The sequence below is a fragment of the Cheilinus undulatus genome, linkage group 19 (assembly GCF_018320785.1).
Source record: "Cheilinus undulatus linkage group 19, ASM1832078v1, whole genome shotgun sequence".
Taxonomy (NCBI): Eukaryota; Metazoa; Chordata; class Actinopteri; order Labriformes; family Labridae; genus Cheilinus; species Cheilinus undulatus.
Genome location: NC_054883.1, coordinates 14,902,240 through 14,919,227, shown reverse-complemented (window position 1 = coordinate 14,919,227; position 16,988 = coordinate 14,902,240). Strand labels below are relative to the sequence as shown.

General features: G+C 40.1%; 1 protein-coding gene across 1 annotated transcript in view; it reads right to left on the bottom strand.

The window, feature by feature from the left end:
• The window catches only part of LOC121527281 (contactin-associated protein-like 2), a 349,243-nt gene that overhangs the window by 122,688 nt on the left and 209,567 nt on the right, over positions 1-16,988 (bottom strand). Inside the window, exons 11-15 of the mRNA XM_041814178.1 lie at positions 12,573-12,735; positions 9,384-9,490; positions 5,176-5,295; positions 4,264-4,379; positions 1,914-1,998 (exon numbers count right to left, since the gene is read on the bottom strand). Coding sequence (XP_041670112.1) covers positions 1,914-1,998; positions 4,264-4,379; positions 5,176-5,295; positions 9,384-9,490; positions 12,573-12,735 — 591 coding nt within the window. The remainder of the gene's footprint in view (positions 1-1,913; positions 1,999-4,263; positions 4,380-5,175; positions 5,296-9,383; positions 9,491-12,572; positions 12,736-16,988) is intronic.

Here is a 16,988-nt window from a genome sequence, read left to right as displayed (position 1 = left end):
AGAAAAAACTGAAAAAAAAAACTGTTTAACTAGTGACTGGACCTTCCAGACACAGGTGTTGTTATCCTAAAATCATTTGAGACACATCCACTGCATTCATATGATCCCCATTTCTCTAATTGTGAGACTACTAGCGCCAGTTAGCTGATCCTCTGTTGAATTAGATCAGTCACTTTAAAGGGGGTGAAAATTTATGCAATCACTTATTTTACATTACATATTTTTGTTTAATTGACACCTGTAGAAATTTGTTTCCACATTGACATTAAAGAGTTTATTTGTATTTTTTGGTCAATACAGCTAAATATTATTGACCAGGATTCATTTATACAATCAGTAAATGGGTAAAACATTCAAGGGGGGAACACTTCTATAGGCACTGCCTCAGCCTCATTTTTGCACCCATACCAGAAAAGAATTCGCACCAATTACATGCTGGCACTAACACACTCACAAAGTTTGGCAGCTGAGCACAATTTGTGCCTGTATTGGAGCTAGCTATGGGGCAAATTGGTAGCTTTGAGCCAAGACCACAGTAGACACAGCACTTACAGAACCAGATGTGAAAAGGAAAAATGTTATTTCAGACCGAAGGCTTTTTGAAGCAACAAACACACGTTTTGGCACCTTAGATGATTATACAGCAAAGACCAGCATGAAAGCATGCGCACAGAGATAGTAATAATCAATGCCAGAGACTTGCATGAACAAGAAATGAGGTACCTGATCCACAGTCCATCCCCACAGACATTGGATGTACAGTATTCCAAGCTGGAAGACACACTGAAAGCCTGGTATTTGGGATCATGAATGTGGAGCTGTCCATGGTGCTGAAAGACATGGCTATATTGGCGTACCATATCTTTTGGCCCCTGCTCCAGTTGATGTCACGTCACAGCGCAGAACCTCAGAGGGGAAGCAGGAAGTGATTTCTGCATGGATAAGCACTATCAAAACCAGTGTTTAGTGCTGTTTATGACCGTGCTAAATAGTCATATGGGGAAAAAAAAAGCTGTTTTTGTCCCAAAAATAGATACACATTCACATTGGACAGGGGCACCCAGGATGCTGTCTGCTTGGCAGTACAGTCTGCATTCAGTTTGTGTGTATTTCATCCTTTCCAGGAGCTTTGACAACTGCATGCTATATTTTTTTTCTAATTTGCAAAGGTTTAGTGAACACACATAAAACCGTGTGTGCACTGTTTGTATGCTGAGAGAAGGAAAATAGCAGAAATACTTTGATGATGACTGCGAGCTTGTTATTCTCAAACACACAGATCTGTGAAAAATACCATCAGCACAGACATTGATGTCCTCTTCCAGATAGATATCAAACTAAATACCACCTGAACACAGTCTGGGAGAAAGTTTAATACAGCTCCAAGCCTTCTTCTCTTCTCCTTTTCTCCACATGAAAACTCTTCTAAGTCCTGTCTAAACCACACTAAACCTTACACAGCACTAATCAAACAGACCCTCTCCAGGGTAAACCTAACAAAACTCAACCGTCACATCAGCCAGCCTCACTAATCCAAACCACACTGACAAGAAAGTGCTTGATTTGACTCCGCCAAGAAGACAGATTCCAGTGAAATCTAATGCAAATGAATGCAATCTACTCAGAGTGAGGGTAGCCAGGACAAAACTCATTCTCACTGTCTGATCCAGCACCAGACAGTTTTCACAGAACACATTTTACAGTAAAGTAAACCTGAAACTCATCAGCATACAAGTGCAGCTACTAACTTTTCTTTCCTCTGAAGTTTCCCCATATAAGGATGGTGGATGAGAGTTTTGGAGCTAAAATTAATTCCCGTCAAAGTCTGCCCATGTGAAGGACAGAGCATCCTGTATGTCTTGATGTACTTGTTTAAAAGTCAGTGGTGAATAAAGATGCCACTCAGCTCTTACCTGGAGTGTTGAGCAGTCTGGACATGCGACAGCTGTAGGCGATTTGCTGCTCGCAGTTTTCTGCACTGCCGGTGATGGCTGTCAACTGGAAACAAGCACACAGGGATGTATTTTCATTTTGCCTCATTCAACCAGATGGCTCAACTTGGTACTGACAAATTATTAAACAGGACTATGAGGCAACATGAACACCAACGTTTAATTAAAGTTTATGAATTATAGCTTATAAATTAGGGGGGATCATTATGGCAGGACCAATCTCATGCTACACAGCACCTTAAAGGTAAAAAACAGCTTCAGCAGCAGTTTACTTGTAAGTGAGTGTGACTTATGCAATCAGAGACCACTCACTAGAAAGACTCCATGTGGAAAAGCCAACACAGATTATAGATACGAGGTAAATCAGTAGAAGGCTGTGAGGTGAATGGCAGTTTGTCTTGCCCTAATTGTTTAAGAAGTTATAAGCATTCCACACAGATTTAAAAAATAAATTCTTGAATCATGGTGATAGGTCTACCACGCTCAAGGTGAGAGTAAATAAAATCCTTATATGACCCGTTATACTATAAACTCCTTGTCTGATAATTGTGAAATTGAAAGAAGATAAAAAAAACAAGCGACTTAAAACCCTACCCTGAAAATGTTGGTAGAATTAGAAGGAAGGAAAATGGCTGCAAAATCAACAAACAACTGAGGAAACTGTCCTTATTTGACAATGGATATTAACTTTTAATATACACTTTTTCAATACATTTTGATTCATAATAAATAGAACTCCAACTCCAAAAAAGTTGGGGCACTGTGTAAAAGGTAATACAAAAAGAATGCAATGACTTGTAAATCTCATAAACCCATACTTTTTCACAAAAGAACATAAACAACATATCAGATGTTGAAATAGCCATTTTATCATTTCATGAAAAATATAACCTCATTTAAATTTGATGGCAGCAACACATCTCAAAAAAGTAGGGACAGAGCAACAAAAGGCTTGAAAAGCAAGTGGTACTAATGAAAATCAGCCTGATGAGCATTTTACACCTAATTAGGTTTAGTGGCAACAGGTCAGTAACAAAACAGGGTATAAAAGGAGCATTTAAGAGAGACGGAGTCTCTCAGTTGTACAGATGGGCAAAGGTTCACCATTTGTGAAAACCTGCATCTAAAAATTGCCGAACAATTCAGAAAAGTGTTCCTCAATGTAAAACTTCAAAGACTTAGAGAATCTGGAGAAATCTCTGCAAGAGGTCTTTACTGGATGCTCGTGATCTTTCGGCCCTTCAAAGGCACTGCTTTAAAAACAGACATGTCTCTATACTGGAAATCATGCAAAGAAAAAGCCACATGTTATCACAATCCAGAAACGCTGCCATCTTCTCTGGGCCAAAGCTTCTATAAAATGGAAGTGGAAAACTAGTCTGTGGTCAGGTGAATCAAACTCTGAGATTCTTTTTCAGAGAAAGAGGAGAGGGACCATCCAGCTTGTTATCAGTGCACAGTTCTAAAGCCTGCATCTCTGATGGTATTGGTTTGCAGTGTCATGACCTGGCTCAGAGGTCACAATAAAGAAAGGAGACAAACCCATGGTAGAGATTTAAACAAGTCTCTATTTTTCAATTAACCAATCAAACATTCAAATCAAACATTCAAATCAAACAATTCTCTAATTAAACCAAATTGGACCAAATTACATAATCAAATCAGACAATTTTTTATCAAGCCGTATTGAACACACAAAAAAAAAAGAGTCTGAAAAGCCAAATTAGTCCAAATTAGACCAAATTACCTTAAGCCACTTCAAATTACAACAAATCAAATATTTACACCATGAAGTATGTCAGTCAGTAAAATCAGTAGTGTGTGGTGTGCTTGAGTGAAGAAAATATGTGTGTAAATGTTGTGAAAAGCAAAAATGACTAAAGCTCAACCTTATCTAACATAACTAAACCAAATTGTGATATACCTGTGTGCAGGCCAGGTCAGAGAGAAAGAGTGTGTGACTGCAGGAGCTTAAATAACCACAACACTCTGAGCCTTGGAGCGTGACATTACTCTAAAATGAGCTAATATTTTTCATGAAATGGTAATATGTCTCACTTTCAACACCAGATATATTTATGTTCTATTATGAATACAATATGGGTTTATGAAGTTTGCAAATCATTGCATTCTGTTTTCATTTACATATTACACAGCATCCCAATTTTTTTGTCATTGGTGTTGTAATTTCTGATATTACTTTGAATGTGTATCTATTTTTACAGGATAAAATCTAAAATAAAATCTTCATATAAACTTAAAAGCATATTTTTATGTAATGACTTCTAGTGTGTTTGAGACAGTGAGTTACCTGGTCCATGGAGGCACTGTAATTCACCTGCAGGACGGTCCGTCTCTCTCTACTGGAGCCAGTCACTGTGGTTTTAGGGGGTAGGTTGTTCATCACTGTTGTCCACACTTTGTCCTCTATACACACAAGCATTTTAATACATGTCAAAATTTTAAAAAAAGGCTATAATTTGTAATTTTACGTGCATTGACACACAAAAGACTTTGAGAAAAGCTCATTTATTGACATAAAGGCACATATAAAATCACAGATATGTTTGCAGTATAGCTATCATGCATTCCAATTTCTTTCTGTGTAATCTTAAGGTTCCAGCTGTGAAATTCAGGGTTTAATAGACATTACTGTGCTGCTTAAGCATGAGCCAGTCACTCAGACATCACCCTGTCAGTCAGGGAATAAGTGTGCAGATTTCAGCTCTCTGAAGAATGCGTGTATGTGTTGCAGAGAGAGAAATTCTTCACATCTGTGGGTTGTGTGTGACAGAGTGCTTTTCAGCGTGACTAAGAGGCCAGCCGGTGGAGTGCAGTGACATTTCATTAAAAGTCTCGCCTTTGCTCTGCCTGTGTGCTCTGCTGTTCAACACCGTCTTGTTATTCCACGCTCCACGTGTGTGTGAGAAGTGTCATTCAGACGGCTGGAGCACTCTTAGGTATGCATTACTGATCTGATTCATTTGTGCTTGGGTGTCTGAGAAGTTAAATGTCAGCCGCTGTGACTGTGTTGCCATGGAAACCCCAAGGATGTCAGGTCAAGAATGCTGTTGTCCGAAGTTAAGAACAAGGACGGCTGGACTTTTCCTACCTCTAAGGTCACTGAGGTTAGACGGAGAGGTTTACAAACACAGACACACAAATTTGCACGCAAACAACCCAAAAATTAAAGCATGCAGGTATACTGTCCGCCCACACACACCTGTCATGTTGCAGTTGACTTTAAAGGGGCCGAGGGGTCCGCTGCCATCAGGGTCGATCCAGAAGGTGTCTGACGACCTCCCCATGTGCTTGTAGGCCTCACAGGATGGTTCATAGATAGCTGAGTGTGATAAACCGGGGGAAAGTAAGCATGTGACAGTTGCTCTTTTTATTTTCATTATTGTACTCATTTTTTTTGACAATCATTCCTTAATTTGCAGAGTTTTCCCAGAATGCCTTTGGGCAGTAGACACTTCTGCCCCCAGCCTTAAAAACAACCCATCACTGCAGCCGATTGAAGAGGGTAAAACTAACCAGCCCAGGTTGATCTGCAGCAATCTCTATTCCAATTAGTTAGTAGTATTTTTATCACAAGTTTTATATGATCTTTTATTACTTTAGACAGGACTTTTCACCTCATTTAAAAACACATTAAATACACTTGTTTTTAGTATTCTGGTCATTGTTATTAAACTAATATATATATTATTATATATATATAGAACCATGCCATTGCTGCTGTATTAGCTTTAATATAGCAATGCACCTGTCAGTCATTGATACTTGAATCTCAGATTTAGAAAAACTTGGACAATCAGCCCTGTATCCCTCCACTGATCTGGGCCTTATGACAGAGTGGCTAGATGGAAGCTTCTTGTCAGTGCAAAACACACAAAAGCCCACTTGGCTTTTTATGTGGAGTTTTTGCAGACTCAAAGCAGGTCTTCATGTGTTTTATTGGCTTCCGTCTAGCCACTCTGCCATAAAGCCCAGATTGATGAATTGCTGCTGTGAAAGTTGTCCTCATGGAGCTTTGTTCCATTTCCACACAGGAGATCTGGAGCTCAGAGTGACCATCGGGTTCTTGGTCACATTTCTTACAAAGGCCATTCTCCACCGATTGCTCCGTCTGGCTGGGAGACCAACTCTTGGAAGAGTCCCTGTGTCAGACTTCTTCCATTTGAGAATTCTCAAGGCCACTGTGCTCATGGGAACCTTCAGCGCAGCAGAAGTTTTTTGAAGCCTTTCCCATATCTGTGCCTGTCAACAATCCTGTCTCGGAGCTCTGCAGGCAGCTCCTTTGACCTCATGGCTTAGTTTTTGCTCTGATATCATTGTAACTGTAAGGCCTTCTATAGAGAGGTGTGGGCCTTTCAAAATCATGTCCAATTAATTCAAACTACCACAGGTGGACTCCAGTCAGAGTGTACTATCTTCTTTGCCATGTGTAAACCCTTGTTTTTAAAGGTACCATAATATACAAATTAAGTTATTATTATATTTTCTTTCATGGACCAAATATTAATTTAACTACAATTAATTCAAGCTATATCTAAAATAGATATATAGATATAGATCAAAGTTGTTGTCTTTGCCTGCCCTCCAGAAAGGCAATTTCATGTGGTTGCCAGTCTCCTTCCAGCACCTGTCAAGAAGTGCAGTCTTGTCCCACACTCTCAACAATCTATCTGACAACATAGTGATGCTGGGTTTGTGTTGATGCACACAGTGGCCCACAGATACTGGAGGAGAGGAGAAATTAGTCTTCACAGAGTGATGTGAGAGTGTGACTTGGAGTGAAACCTTTATGAGGACAGCTCAGAGGCTTAAAAGAGACAATTCACCTTTTCCCTCTCTCCTTACTTGTTTTTAAGTCGGAGCTTCTTCCTCTGACTTCTTGATTATTGGTCTTTTCCTCTTTGATTTCCCACTGCTCATCCTGGAGTTTAGTGATGCCGTCACTTGCTGACAGGATGTGCTCTTTTCAATAAAACAGCGGCTGTGAAGAACTGACCCTGCTGAACTATCTCACACTGATCTTCACAGAAATAAACAGAACTGTTAAGGTACTCCTTCTGATTCAAAGCCATCAGTCAGAGGCTGTAACAGAGTCACAGTAATATTCAGCATTTTCCTGATAATGTCTTCTTGCTGGTTTGAAATAACTGAATGATTCAAGGCCAAGGACAACAGAGAAAAATAGATTTTTTGGGCCTTTTGCCTTTTTTGAAACGGACAGCTGAAGAGACTCAGAGCACAAGCTGGGGGAGACGTGCACCCAATGCTACCAGGATTGGGAATTTGAACCTGTAACCAGTATATGGAGCACTGGTGCCTCTATGTGAAGCATGATTGCCTGCTCTCATACTTCAACCTGAACCCAACCACAGAGAAAATCTCAAATGTTGCACTCACGGAATTAAATGATAAATATGCACTGACTGAAAATCAGGGCAGATACAATTTAGAATAACAATTTAGCCAGTGGCTGATACCAGTGTTAAAGTCATTACTGCTTTTGTCTTCAATTACTTAAAAATGTGAAATGTAAAATAAGTGACCACATAAATATTCACCCTCTTCATGTCAGTATTTAGTAGTGTCACCTTTGGCTGCAATCACAGCTCTGAGTCTGTGTGGATAGGTCTCAGTCAGGCTCAAACATCTGGTCACTGCAATTTTACTCAATTTTCTTTTTTTTTTGCAAAACTGCTCAAGCTCTGTCAGGTTGTACAGGGATCAGGAATGAACAGCCTTTTTAAGTCCAACCACAGCCACTGCTGCATTCATTTCACCCTCTACCTTTACAAGCCTTCCAGGGCTGGCTGCTGAGAAGCATCCCCACAGCATGATGCTCTCACCACCGTGCTTCACAGTGGGGATGGTGTGTTTGTGGTGATGTGTAGTGGTTGGTGTCAAACAAAGAGTCTTGTCTGAGGGTCTAAAAAAAAACACATTTTGGTCTCATCAGAACAAGGATCTTTCTTCCACTTGACCATGGAGTCTCCCACATGCTCTGTTGAACTAGTAACACTTTGACTGGTGAAGTACGAAGAGTCCCAGCTCAGCTGCTGAAGTTTGTAACTTCTTCAGAGCAGTCATAGGTGTCTTGGTGGCCTCTCTCACTAGTCTCCTTCCTGCACGCTTACTCAGTTTGTGAGGACAGCCTGATCTAGGCAGTTTTACACATGTGCCATATTCCTTCCATTTCTTAATGAAGAATTTAATTAAACTCTGGGGGATGTTTAGTGACCTGGTTGCTTGGAGTGTTCCTTTGCCTTCACGGTGTAATGGTAGCCAGGAAAACTGGTCATTTCACTAACTGTGAGACTACTTGCACCAACTGTCTGGACCTCTGTTGAATTAGTCATTTTAAAGGGGGTGAATATTTATGCAGTCACTTATTTTACATTACATTCTGTATTTTTTTTAAATAGTCCATAAGCCATGTGAATGACATTTCAAGTAAGGTAAGACAAGGAAAAAGAGAGAGACATTATTTATGTTGGTGAAGTGCTATTTTCAGCCAACTTTATCTCTTATCAAGATAAGACTCTTGACCTCCTCTGATGACATTTTGATGCGCACTCATCTCTATTAACATATTCTGCATAAAAAGGCACAAGATCAGATTTTGATACCTAATTTTTTCTGGTATTCCTCCGTAGTACTTGTGTGTACTTCAGCATATTTGCTTGTGAATACAGCTACAGAGCTAGTTGTTGTTTCTCAACTTGAGACGTTTTTCTTTATTTTAACAAATTAGAAAAAACCCTGCAATATTAAATGAGAGTAGTGGCTCTTAATAGAGGGAAAGTATAGTTCAGCCAGTCTCTCTGCTAAGACCTTTTCTGGTTAAAGCCGGATCCAAATCATGTTTTTCCATTCAAAAACCAAACTACCCTGAAATGGATATGTGGGAACACAAAGTCCTCTCTTCCGACACCTTTTTGTGTTTTATTTTTGGTCTGTTATTAATTTCCATTCTGATTTTTTTTCAAACTCCTCCTACACTTCTCATGTCCCTTCTCTCAGGTTTATCTAACCTTTTGTTTTATGTTGGACCAACAAAATACTTCTAAAACCTGCATCCCTAATCCTCTTAAAAAACAAACAATATTCCAGCATGTGGCACATTCTTATATTTTTAAGCTTTAAAACCTCTCTTTGGTGTTTCCTGTCTCCCCAATTTATCCCCTTTGAGGGCTTTGTGTTGGGCTGCATTTTCTCGGCTCAAAACAAAAAACACAACCCTGTGAGAAGAGCCCGGTCTGTGAACACTTCAGAAGTTCATCCGCCCCTCTGCTGAGGATTTGGGACTGTGGAAACATTAATCACTCAGAGGAGAACAGAGGTAGAAAAATCCAACAGACACATGAGGAATGGAATACAGAGGTGTTAAAATGGAAAAAACACAGATATACTCACACGTGTGGCAGGTGGCTCCGGTGTATCCTGTTCCATCACAGGTACAGCTGAAACTGTCCCACGTCTGTTTACAGCGGCCGCCATGTTCACAGTGATTGGGCATACACCTACAAAGAGGTGGGGTGATAATCTTAAGCTACTTTACCTTCAATCATTTATATAAAGTTTCAGGGTACACTGCTTAGATGTTAGAAAAATGACTAGAAATGAGCCCCACTTCTACCACAGAACAGATAGGCTATGTCTCCACATTTGAATAAACACTTGAAGACCAGCCATGGTTTATAAAGTTTAGAATCCACCCACACCCTGGCTTTTTCTCTCCAGTGGAGAAAAAAAGGCCAGTCACCCCTCTCCCTTTTGTGTTCACTAGCTGTTTCGCTCTTTCTGTTGGTGCAAAGAGCATGTTTTTGGGTGTCTTGTTAGAAGTTTATGAGTTTCCACTTCACTGTGTTAGTTTTAACCTGCTCCAAGAATAATAATTATTTTAGACTAGGTTGCATTAAAATCCATAATAAAAATTTTTTCAAACCCCAAATACTAGGTCTGCCAGTCTGACACACTGTAAAACGGCACAAGAGTTTCTCCTGACTCAGAAACGAACTTTCTCGAAAAAAGTACAATCCGAATGAGTAATGCACGACATAAAAGAATATACAAAGCTATAGCATGTATGGATGTAAGATTCTCCACTGTAGGGTCTCTGATCTCTTATTTTATGGGCTTTAATCAGAAAAAACCCTCCTCACTGGCTTGCTGTTAAATGAGGTGAGCCACCTTTTCTTAAGACAGTTTGGCTGCAGACTGTTAATATCTGATGGCCACTCTCATAGACCATTCATCTGACATGCCATCTCAGAATAGAAATACATAGCTACGTTAGCTTAAGCTTAAGCTAACGGAGCTAAAGCGGACTACCGTTCATGTCTAAAACTGGTCTATAAATTATTTAATCCTGGATTAGACCTCTGACCTTTTTTCTTTTAGGATCAGGGTCAAGGTAAAGGTTTGGCTATCAAAAGTTAAAACTCAAAAACCTTACCTGCACAGCCTAATTACAAAACGTTTAATAAAGCCCAGTAAACAGTCTGCTTACAGGTTATGTAGCTAACATTGCTATGAAGCTAAAACTAAGCTTACGAAGAATCTATGGAAGCTGCGTAGATATATAGCTAATGTAGCTAGCGGTACACTATCTATGTAGCTATGTTAGCTGTAGCTACATTTGCTAAAGCTCACATTTCTAAAGCTAACTTAGCTACACTGGCCTATGTAATAACATTAATCATGTCACTAGCATAGCTATGTTATCTTAAGCTAAAGCTAACAGAGCTAAAGCAGCAACTTCAAAAGTTAATATTCAAGAAACCTTACCTGCACAGCCTAATTACAAAACATTTAATCAGGCAGAGTTAACAGTCTGGTAGCAGAAAAAAAATATCCTCCCTAAAAACACTCTAATGCAGGCAGGGTAGCTTATATTGTTGACATAGCTATGTAGCTAAAGCTAAGCTCACAAAGCAGCTATGAAAGCTAAGTAGATAATATTGATGATGTGCCTAACATGTGCACATTATCCACTTAGCTATGTAAGTTTTAGCCTATTTGCTAAGGCTCATATTGGTAAAGCTAACTTAGCTACATTGTCTTATGTTTTGATATAATTACATAGCTAGCATAGTTGTGCTAACTTTGGCTAAAGCTAACAAAGTTAAAGTGAGCCACCCTTCGTGTCACTACTTCTAAAACTGGTCTAAACAATTTAGATTTAACCTGTTCTCTGTTTTATTCATGAAATGATTCTTGGTCTGTGATTTGCAGTGTGGTTATTTGACGCATGTAGCTGCCTGAATTTGTTTGTGAAAAAAAGTTGAAATTTAAGAAAAAAATCTAAAACTGGAAATACGTCATACTGGCACATTTCCTTTCTAAGATATGAGCGGTCTGTGAGAGTGGCTGGCAGGAATGTCTGGTCTGCAGCCAGGCCCTTTTGTCTGATCCTGGTCAAGTGAGATGTACATACAGTATTAGTCCCAGGAGATGTAGCACGCATGCAGGCAGTCAGGTTTTCTACCATTCAAGGAATTTTTGAACCATTTTAATGCTTTTGGGGGGAACCTGATATCAACCAACTTCTGCAATAGCAGAGTGGTCAACAATGTTGAGCCTTGGATAAACCTTAAAACAATGCAACACAGTGCACCTTAGAGTCAGTGGCATTAATGATGTCTTTGAAGACCGACATAGCTGCAGTGACTGCACTGTGTCTATCTCAGAGTGGACAAGGCACTAGTCTGTGATCTAAACTCAACTATCCTCTCAGGTAAGACCTCTCCTTCAGTAAGGACAGAATGAATCTAAATCAAGCAGTGGCAGCTGGTGTCTACTTCCCTGTGCAGGGATATTGGTGAAGGTAAGTGTTATTGACAAATCTGACCTGAAAACAAATGGCTGGGATGAGGATTGCTCTCTCTAATCAGCACAAGGTCAGCTCCTAATTGCAGCTTCCCAACATCGTTCGCCTAAATGTTACAAGCATGAAATGCCTGATCATTGCCCAGATTTTCTTTGTGTCCACTGAACGAGTGAACCTCACTGAACTCTTAGGTAATGCAGAATGTGGCTATTCACTGAGGGTTAAACCAACCCACAAAGGTTCAATATTCTGCACATTTTAATTGGATCCTGTGTAAGTGAAGTTCACATGAAAATGTAATCATTCATATATTTCATATTTTGTGTCAGTCTGAAAGCATTTGCCGACCCTGTGATGAGGAAATAAACTGAAATACTAAAAGTTGCATCAATGCTTTCAGTGAGGACTGAACACAGAGGCATGCTGTGCAGAGTCCACTGCTGTTTTATTGGCTGAAGAAAAAAATAAATATATGTCTCTTTTTTGATGTTGGAGCAACATCAAACCGTGTTTGTGTTTCATTTGAAATAAAAAATGGTTAAACCCTTTTAAAGTGTGAATCCCCCCAACAATTACAGTTATCAGTATGACAGACACACAACAAACTGCCCGCAAACATAATATAGTGCAGTAAAGCACACAGCTACCAGAGCACTGAGTGATACATTACAGCTTCTGTTGTGACAGCATTTGATTTTTACACATTGTTTTATGTCTTCACATGTGACTGTGTGGGTTTGGATTTGCAATTAAGCAGGAATGATGGTTCTTACCTGTCAACGATTGCACACATGTCTAGGCTGATGTTCTCAAAAGCTCCCATAATGCCTTTCTCTACGGCGTGCAAATCAGCTGGTTGGTCATCTACCAGGATGGCTTGCATACAGCCCTGAAAGGAACGCTGGGAGGGGGGGGATGGTGTCTGCAGAAAATATCCTGAAACAAGAAAAGGATGGAAGCCAAATCAGGGTTAGTATTTTATTATTTATTCTTCAAATTTCAATATTATACAAAGATAAACCAAGTAAATACAAAATGTAGTTTTAAAATGATTTCATTGTTAAGGGAAAAAGACATCCAAATGTATCCGACTGTGTGAAAAAGTAATTGCCCCCTAAACCTAATAACTGAGCATGAATGGACTGTTAAAAGTCATGCCCCAGCATCTCAATTGGGATTCAGTCTGGAATTTGACAAGGCAACTCCAATAGTAACATTTTCAAGCCATTCAGAGGTGGACTTGCTGGTATGTTTCTGATCATTGTCCTGTGGCATAACCCAGGTGAGCTTGAGCTTGAGGTCACACATTGATGGCCAGACATTCTCCTTCAGGATTTTCTGGTAGAAAGCAGAATTCATGGTTCCATCAATTACAGCAAGTTGTCCAGGTCCTGAAGCAGCAAGACCGTCACACTACCACCACCATATTTAATTGCTGGCATGCTATTCTTTTTATGAAATGATGTGTTAGTATACTCCAGGTATAACGGGTGCACACCTTTCAATAAAGTTCAGCTTTTTTCTCTTCAGTCCACAGATTATTTTCCCAAAAGTCTTAGAGATTGTAACCATTATTGCTACACAGAGTACATTTGTTTAGTTAATTAATATTACTTGACTTCATAAATCTTCTGGTGGTTATTATAGCAGTTTGTGCACTGCATTGTATTTAATTTATTACTGCAGGAGTGATTCTGTCCTATTCTTATTATTTATGGGTTACAGACTTAAGTTTATAATCATTAACAACTATTATCTTATTTGCATTCACTGTACTCTAAATATTATTTATGTTTACACATGTAATATGTAAGTTACTGTATAAGTCCCCTTTCTATTGTTGCAAAGATTAGTTCCTACCAGTCGTAGTTTCAGGAGGGACGTAAAAACAGTGGGACGATGTAAGTTGTTACTCAGGTATCTGTGAGCACGTACTGACGAGAGAACGCTGTACTGTTATGCCGTTTTGGTGTCTATTGGAGCCAAATAAAGACCACTGTGGAATAAACCTGTAGCCCGTTTATCACCTACTCCCAGAAGAGACTGGAAAAGGGAACTATTCAGGAAAGGAGGGTTACAAGATCATCAGGATGTTTTCTGGTAAATGTGAGTCATGACTTTGTGTTCTTTTTAGTCAGCAGTGGTTTTGGCCCTGGAACTCTTCCATGGATGCCATTTTTGCCCAGTCTGTCTCTTATTGTTGACCTTAACTGAGGCCAGTGAGGCTTGCAGGTCTTTGGCTGTTGTTCTGGGTACTTTTGTGACCTCCTGGATGAGTCATTTCAGTAGACCTGCCACTCCTGGAAGGGTTTCACCACTGTCCAATTTTACTCCATTTGTGGATAATAGCTCTCACCATGAATGGCTTGGGTTCCAAAGCCTTAGAAATGTCTTTGTAACTCTTTCCAGACTGATGGAGGTCACTGACTTTCTCATCCGTCCTTGAATTTCTTTAGATTGCAGCACGATGTGTTAGAGATCTTGTAGCATACTTCACTTTGTCAGAGAGGTTCTATTTAAGGGATTTCTTGATTCAGCAGGTCCAGCAGTAATCAGGCCTAGGGGGTAATTTACTCTTTCACATATGGCCAGGTAGGTTTGGGTGGCACTTTTACCTTAGTGAATGAAATTTGTTTGATGATCTGACACACTTAAGTGTGACAAAAGTGCCAAAAAAGGGATTAGGAGTGGGCAAACACTTTTTACAGCACTTCAGATAGACATAATATTTGATTTATTTAGCAGCTGTAGATGCAAACATCAGACTTAACAACACCATCATGCTTGATGAGGAACAATGGGCCTGCTGCTGCTGCACTTTTTAAAGCTGTGAACTTTTATCAGCCCTTTTGTTTTAAAGCTATTCCATGAGGCCCATTAGCCTTAATATCTGTGGTAAGGCTGCAATAGACTAAAGGCCATATAGGCTTTACTATATACAGGGCTGTTATGAGATAAGAGTCAATGGCCCATCCAAAAGGAAGCACATGGCCTTGACTGAAATGAGGACAAGGCTAACAGTGTGAGTGAGTAAAAGTCCATTGATATATGGTAGGTGTGTACTGTGGACATGCTTGTAGTATATCTGTGTAGATCTGCAGGAACTATTAAAGCACACATGCACAGTCAGCTGTAGGATATGAGTGGCTGGGATTCAATCGTACAAGCATATAGGTCACCCATAAAACACTGGTGCTCAATGACATCTCCATCATCAGGATGCTATAAGCTGTCAGACTCTCCAGCATTTCTGTTAGCTTCAAGGCTGATGCATCAAAAAGGCTTATTGCACATACACAGTGTGTGTGCTTATGTGTTTATGTGGTTGGATGTGTGACCATATATATTCAGAATATATTCAGATTCTCATTTCCTGTCCCAAAGTTTCTCCTGTCATCCCTGCCATCTGGCTCTCCTCCTGCCACACCTGTCTGCTGTGTTGAGAGGGAGAGAGACATAGAAAAGAAGAAGGAAGATAGGAACGCAGCAGAATACAGCGAGTTGGCAGCAGTCTGTGTCCTGTGGATAACATATGGATGCAAAGGAAAGGCAGCCATCGTGGCAGCTTGGCAAAGCAAACACAGCAATGCATGGAACGAAGGATGGATGAGGATCTCAGCAGCTACTGGGGGTTGGCTGCTCTGTTATTCTATCTAAGCCACCAAGAGAGTGTTTACCCAAAATATCCTTCTTGTCTGTTGGTTTTAGCTGTTTTTAGCCTTTTCACCATTTTTTTATCTGTGGAGCAAGTTTTCAAACAAATGACATGAAAACAGTTAAGACCATACATTAATCTGAGGAAGATAAATCCTTAAATAAGCCAAACCTATATGGAAAAAATCCAAGAAACAAAGGCAAAAAAACTATTAAAAGAATCATTTCTGCCTGGAAAAGTGCCATTCCCATCTCCGTTTTCCTGAGCATGTCAGCATTAGCCACGGTCTTGCCAATGAAACCCAAAGATGAGCCAATGAGAAGTTGTTACAAAGGACTCCAGTCAGCGCCTCTGACCATCAGTCAACATCCAGGCCTCACAAGTGTATAGTAAGACTGGAAGGACCAAGGACGGTAAGACTTTGACTTTCGTCTGCATGCTACGATACTGGGAACGCCACACCAATAGCAACAACTTCCTCTCACCTTTCACAGATACAGGTTTGATGGCAGCATCCAATGCATCCGCAAATGTCTGGATATTTCTTTTGGACCAGGAGATGTGGAATCCCAGGGCTTCAGCCTCCTCACTCAGCAAGTAAAGAGCCCTCACAACAGCATCTACAGTCTCCACAAGGATCAGAGCGTCAACAGCAAAGTCCAGATCAGTGATCTGGACATCGCCAAATGACACTCCACAGCCAGCAGGCTGCTATCTGCTCTATTATCCAGTCCATACAGGTACTGTAGTGTCAGGGCTAAGACGCACCCCTGCCTCACCCCAGAATCAACAGGGAAGAAGCACTCTCACTCTCTGTACCAGAATATAGGACAGACATCAGCTGGATGAGCGTACCTGAGATCCTGTGGACCTCTCCCTCTACTCACTGAGTTGAATGTCTTCTGGAAGTCAACATGGGCTGCAGGCAACCATCTACTGGATTCCCAAAAGTGCTCAGTGAGGACCTGAAGTGCCAGGATGCAGTCTATAGTAGTCTGTGGAAAAAGTAATGGCTAAAAACCGCTAAAAGTCATCTGCACATTTACTATTTGCATATTAAGAAGAAAAACAACAGTCATTCTCAGCCTTGTCCACAAAAAATCCTTTAACAACTTGCTCGTGATGGATCAGTAGCCTTAGCTCTAGCCCCCTGGCTATCGTTCAGCTCCTGGTACCAGAACTGAGCAGCTTTTGCTGCTTTTCCAGTCTGGAATTTTAAGTAACTAGACAACATTTACAACATTAAAAAAATATTACTGTTGTAAACGACAGGTCTTGTTCTTTTTGTTGAAAGAGATTGTTTCTATCTGTGTGAAATTTGTGCTGTAAATCATCTGATATTAATTGTACGCTCCTTTATCAAATTGTATCGAAATATCATGGAAGACTGTGTAATAACGGGAAACATCATACCATGTCCAAAACTTCAGTATCGTATCACATCATGATGAAACAGGTGATTTACACCCTTTATTATGTTCAAAAGACCTGCCAAACACACTGGGAGGACTGTGATGCATTTTGGTTCCCAGTA